General features: G+C 58.5%; 1 protein-coding gene across 1 annotated transcript in view; it reads left to right on the forward strand.

Annotated features, from left to right (window-relative positions):
• Window positions 1-5,921, forward strand: part of PSD (pleckstrin and Sec7 domain containing) — a 34,711-nt gene that overhangs the window by 6,433 nt on the left and 22,357 nt on the right. Inside the window, 1 exon segment of the mRNA XM_009322472.1 lies at window positions 1,253-1,682. Coding sequence (XP_009320747.1) covers window positions 1,253-1,682 — 430 coding nt within the window.

The following is a 5,921-nucleotide window of genomic DNA, read 5'->3' on the forward strand; positions in this document are numbered from 1 at the left end:
GAGAGCAGCCTCCATCCTGCCTTGCTTACCTGTGTCTGGCTTAGCTGCGCTCCCCGTGAAGCCAGCCGGCACTCTGGGGGAGTCAAGCTGCCAGCTCTTGGCCAGCTGCAGTAATCAGGGTGAAATTTTTGAGCGGTATGTGAAGGCTAATGAATGAAAATCATTTGGTGCTTGTAACAGCAGCGCATCTTCTGAGCCCTCTGTACGAAGCTGTTTGTTCATAACAAATGTTATGACAAGCTGGAGCAGTTCCTCTCCTTTAATCGGAGGAGAGAGTGGCATAACAAGTGCTTTTCTTGCACTTTAATAAAATGATAGCGGCTTATGAGTAAAGTAGGCTTTTAGGGCTGTGTTTATGCTTGTATGGCTGAAGCATTGATGTTCCCTGGATTGGAAATGTCCCTGTTGTCCCGTGCTTAGATGGATGGGCAGGCTGCACTTCACCTTATTTACAGGACAAAACACTCAGGGCTTCAGGGTTTAGAAACTCCTGTGTCAGGCTGGACCCAGACCTGCACTGGAGAAAGCCTGGGCCTTCCTGCGGGGCTGATCCCTGACAAGATGATGAGATGATGAGCCAGGACCAAGCCTGGGCCAGCTCAGGTCCCCAAGGCCAGAGCTGGGTGTGATGCTCCCTCCATACTGCCTGGGGAAACCTGGGGCTCAGCATCGCCTTGTGCTGGGTCCCAGATGTCTCCTGGGACCAGCCAGCAGACCTTGCAGGTGGGCGTTGGTCATGCTCTGAGTGCGGTGCTCAGCGACCACAGTACTGCGTTCATGGAGGAAGGTGTCACGCTGTCCTGAGCAGCTTCAGGAGGATCCTTCTGGGTGCCGGGAGCTCTGAAGGCTCGTGGAAAATTCAGCCACTTCCAGATTTGGTTGGAAATGGAGCTGAACCACATCCTGCTTCTGGTGCTTGAGCCCTTTATTGGATCTAAGCTCAAGTCAAGTGACTGGGAGCAGTAGCCATCTCATAAGCTTCTTATGAGGATGAGCCACTAAAGGAACAAAAGTCTGTGGCACATTAAAGGAGAAGCATATGTCTGGAGGGAGGCCAGCCCAGTCCCTCTTCCCATGATGTCTTAGGCAGGCGAGGCGTTTCCTTGGAGGTCTGCAGATGTTCAGAGGAGATTTCTGCCCTCCCCAGTTTCCTTTTGGAGCAGTGCATGGGCTTTTGTTTTGGGGCTTTGATCCCTTGCTCCTCAGTGACCAGTTCTTCTCACTTTCTTTCCCTCTAGGATCATGGACCGAGACACACAGGGTATGCTCAAGTCTCCAGTGCCCTTCCTTCTAGGGCACAGCCTCTCCAAGGATGGCATGGACTCTTTCAGCAAGCATTTTGAGAGCATCATGGAGTCCCATCGAGCCAAAGGCACATCTTACACCAGCCTGGACTCCATTGACATCCTCTCCTCCCCAGCCCGCACCCATGGGACCTTTTTCACTTTTGACCTCCCAACCCTCACCCCAGAAATACAGGGACAGATCCAAGACAGCGCCAAGCTGATCGAGGAGAACTTTGCTCCTCTGGCTCATTTGGAGCCGGACTCTGGGACCAGTTCAGCCACAGATGCCCCCTGGACGGAGAGGGAGGAGGAGCGGGGGAGACGAAGGAAGGGTGCTCAGCACAGCCCTTGCCACTCAGAGGACAGCTTTGGTACTCGCTTGGCCTCCAACATGAGGTGAGTGACCAAAGTTGCTTGGGCCAGCAAGGCCACCAAGGCTTGGTGTGGAGTCTAACCCCATGCAGCGTGTTTTGCAGCCAGAGCCTAACCTGTGTTGCTGGGGAAGAGGGGAAGGCTCAGGACTGGGTGTGCTGGATTTTCTGTGAAGTGGCTGATCAGGCCAGTGATCGCCATGGTGTTGCGGTAGGCGTGTCTGTGGGAATACATCTCCGTTTTCATCTTTGCCAGCTTTGCTGGTGCTGGAGGGCTGTGAGATTTCCTCCAACCTAGCAAGCAGGGAGTCCAGGACTTCAGTCCCGTGGTGGTTCCCATTGCAGGACAGTCCAGCATCCGTGGTGGCTGTGGGGAGAGGCCAGTCAGAAGTCGAGTACCAGTAGAAATTCAACAGCCTTTCCCTCCTGGAGGCCAAGACTTCCTGATACTGCTGCGTCCCTCACCATCCGAGTAGCAGCCTCCTGCTTCTTGAGGGCAAGAGTCCCATGGTCTTGTACCTATTGTCCTGGCCTCCTGAACCTCCTCAGCCTTGTGTATGTTGGGAGATGGAGGGCAGAGATGAGCACAGCCCACCAGAGGCTCCCTGTACATTGCTCCGAGCCTGCCTGCACCCAGGCTCAGGATGGCTGCCCCATGCCTGAGGAGACCTCGGGTGGAGCGGGCTGGGGGAGCTCAGCCCCACCACTTCCAAACTGCCCTATGTGCGACCATGTCCAGGCTGAGACACTACCTTCCTGCACTCCTCCCCCTTCCAGCAAGGTCTTGGGCTGCACTTGTGACGTGGCAGGTTGGCAGGCCACGTCTTTTCCCTTTTCCAGGGTATGCTCATCTGGAGTGCGGTCGGGTCCGGTCAGGATGTGAGGTCTGGTCCAGTGGTTCAGCTGCAGAGCCAGCGCCTCTCAGAGAACTTGGCGTCTCGGTCATGCCAGCGCTGACCTTCCTGTTTGCATTGCCTCCCTGCAAGGTCACTCTGCTCAGCGGCCTTCTGTGCAATACCAGAGCCTCCTGAATCCCTCGTCCACTTTCTAGGCTTTGGTCTTTTCCACACCAAACTTTTTTGGGTTTGGTCTTTTCCAGACCAAACTTATGTCGCTTCTGGTCATAACCTGCGCCATCCTCGCAGGTTCAGCTTGGGGTGGCCAGGTGGGGATCTGAGCTCTGTGTCCTTTCTGGTGTCTGCAGTCAAGAGAGGAGAGTGGGGTATCGCATCTGCTCTGTGGTCCCTGGATCACTCCAAGGGCATTTTGGGGCAGAGAGGCGCTGGGTTAGGCCTGCCCTTTCTTTGCGGCACTGAAGCCAGGGACATGGTGGCACAGAGGCCAGGCAAGGTTTGTGCAGTAAAACCGGCGATGTCCGAGAGGCACGAGGCAGCAAAGCATGGCAGTATCCAGCCATGATCAGTGCTCTCTGCAGGAAGAATTGGCTTCCTGTTCCTCTGCCAAGGCAAGGGACCGAAACAGAGCACCCTGGAGAAACCGAGAGGATAGTGTCTGACTTACTGTCCACAGGGTGCCACCGTACCAGAGCAACACTGCTGCAGGGGCACGGGGAGGTGTGAGGGTGCAGAGTCACAGCTGGCAGCAGGAACGGCAATAACATGGCTTAATAGAGGTTTTTTTCCTCACTGGTTTATAGCCAGTGGAGCACAGAGCATGCCGGCAGTGCCAAAGGCGTCTGTGGCACTGTCCTCCCCTCCTAGCTCAGGTTTCAGAGCAACACTGGGCTGCGGCGCAGGCCATGGAGGGGTGTTGTGTCCCCCCGAAACTGCCCTGGATCTTTGCTGAGCCCACCTTTGCTGAGCCTCTTGTCTTCTCCTCTCCTCTTCCAGCCCTCACAAGCAGGAGTACCTCTGCTTTGGTGACAGGGGAGCGTGGGGGAAACCCAGCTGCAGCCCTCACTGCACTCCCTGGCCTGGGGACCCCCCGGCTTGGGCTTGCCGTAGCACCATAAGCGCCAGCCTCGCCTTCTGTTACACACATGCACGGAGTCCCAAGCAACTACTTTCCCCATTTAGAAATGATTCCCTTCATTATTGGTAGGTCCCTGCACGGCTCTTCTCTTAGTCCCGTTCAGGCCCCGTTTCTTGCCCATCTCCTGGGCTGTGTGTGATGTTCAGACCCGCCATGCTGCCCCGCAGCAGGTGAGCAGGTGCCCTGGCTCCAGCAGCGGCCTGAAGCGGGGGCTGCAGGAAAGACGGTGAGAAATGAGGCATGGGGGAGCAGGGCCCTGCCGCAGACCCCCGGCTGGCAGCACCCCAGCTCTCTGCTCCCCAACATGGAGCGAGCCTCCCCTTGCAGCCCCTGTGGGCGATGGCGGACAGGGAGGCAGGTGTGGTTGGGATCTGGTGTCTTGTGCGGTGGAGAGGAGTGGAGATTGGGACTGGCAGCATGAGCTAGACCGGGAAGCAGGGAAGGCATGGGATACCGGGTGCTGAGACAGCCCATCATCTGCAGGGTCAGTCCTCAGGCACCAGGGCTTTCTGGCAAGGGAGAGGTGCAAGAAGTTTCCTCTTTTCCCCATCACTGGTGCTACCAACTTTCTAGACTCTGAGTGGAGCCGACCATGAAGCTGAAGCTTCCCAAGTAGTTTGAAGAAGAAGTGTCTGGGTTGGTTGCTCAAAGGTTCTCGTGAGCTGGAGTCAGCAGCTCCTGGAGCCTGGCAGGGCTGATCTGCTTGAGCGGGGAATATCTGTGCGACGCTCCCATTAAGGGGTCTTTAATGGAAATTGCTGGGGAAAGGAGCTCAGGAAGCTCTGCAGCCATCATAACGCAACATCACCCGTGCCAGTGGGGCCAGAGCAGGGGATTTGCCACCACCTATGGTCACAAGCAGTACAGACCGACTGCCACCAGCTCAGGTGGTCTGGGGGCCCTGGCCAGGGGGGCTCTGCAGCGAAGGCTGTGCTTTACGCTGGCTGTCGGCCTCAGGGTTGGCAGAGGTGACCTCAGGCTGCAGGGCTTTGGTGTGAGGGGTGACTGGTGATGAATGCCAGTGGGTCTAGACCTGTGTGTGCTGCCCTGCGGCCGTCCCTCTTGTGCCCCCGAAACCTTTGATGTTATTTGTTGCAATGGTTGGGATCTGGATGGCCCTGCAGCCCGTGACTTTCCATCTCTCTCTCTGGCAGGAGCAGCCAAGCCGGTGATACCCCCTGCATTGCTGGGTAGACGCGGTGTCCCCCGCGGCTGGCAGCCTTGGTTCACGCAGCCTCACGGCTCATGTCAAGGCTGTGGTGTCCCTCGGCACGCGATAGTCTGAGACCACGCTTTTATCTTGACCTTGCACGTGGGGAGTGTGCCTAAGTGGAGACCTGGCGAGGCCTCCCGGGGTACTGGGATGCCTCTGCCTCCTCCGGTGGCCTTGGCTAAAAGGGAGGGAGCATTGGCTGAACAGCAAGGGTCCCCTCCCCACCCCTCCACAGCGCGACAGCCCATGGTGGCACCCCCGGTGCGTGAGTAGGTTCTCGCCCCGTTTGGGCGGGACGTGAAGGTGTGCAGGTCCCCGCTCTCGCTGGGCAGAGGGCTGCAGTTAAAGCAGTCTGTCCCTGGGACGTGATGGTGACCTGCAGAGCACGTGTAGGGGCAGAGCCCTCCAGGGCTGGCGGGGTCCCTCTGGGTCTGGCGGAGCTGGCCGGGGGCAGCTGTGGTGCTGGCGAGATGGCGGGGCAGGAGCCGGGGCAGCCCTGGGGACTGCAGGGAGGTCGATCCTGCGGTGGCAGCCAGACTTTTGCAACTGCGGATCCAAATCCATGGGCTTTGCCGTGCTGCCAGGTGCAAGCGGAAGCCCGGAGCGCCGCCTTGCCTGCCGCAATCCCATACACAGGCAGCCCGGGGCTGCTGGCCCCACAGGCAGGATGGGATGTAAGTGGGCAAATTGCATCTCCCTGGGGGGTGCAAGCCCCCTGAAATCCAGCCACCCAGCTTCCCTTGCCCATTCCCCTCCTCCGGAGCCAGCCTTGGCCCCAGGCACAGCCGTGCTGGTCCCTGAGGAGTGCCAGTGGAGGGAGGGGATGTGACTTGCCCCGCTGTGCCACCCCCGTGAGAGGCGAGCGAGGCAGGCTCTGCCGGGACCTGAATCGGGGGCATCGCCTGAGATGGGACAGAAAGAAGGGCAGGCAGGAGAAGCAGCAGCAAAGGGGGGGGGGGAATGCAAACCACCTGGCGAAAAGAGCCAGACACCACAGTGAGGGGCAGCACGCCCGGAGCCTCGCTAGAGGGAGAGCTCGGCCCTGGAGCTGCGGCTGCA

This window comes from Pygoscelis adeliae, unplaced genomic scaffold (assembly GCF_000699105.1).
Source record: "Pygoscelis adeliae isolate BGI_AS28 unplaced genomic scaffold, ASM69910v1 Scaffold244, whole genome shotgun sequence".
Taxonomy (NCBI): Eukaryota; Metazoa; Chordata; class Aves; order Sphenisciformes; family Spheniscidae; genus Pygoscelis; species Pygoscelis adeliae.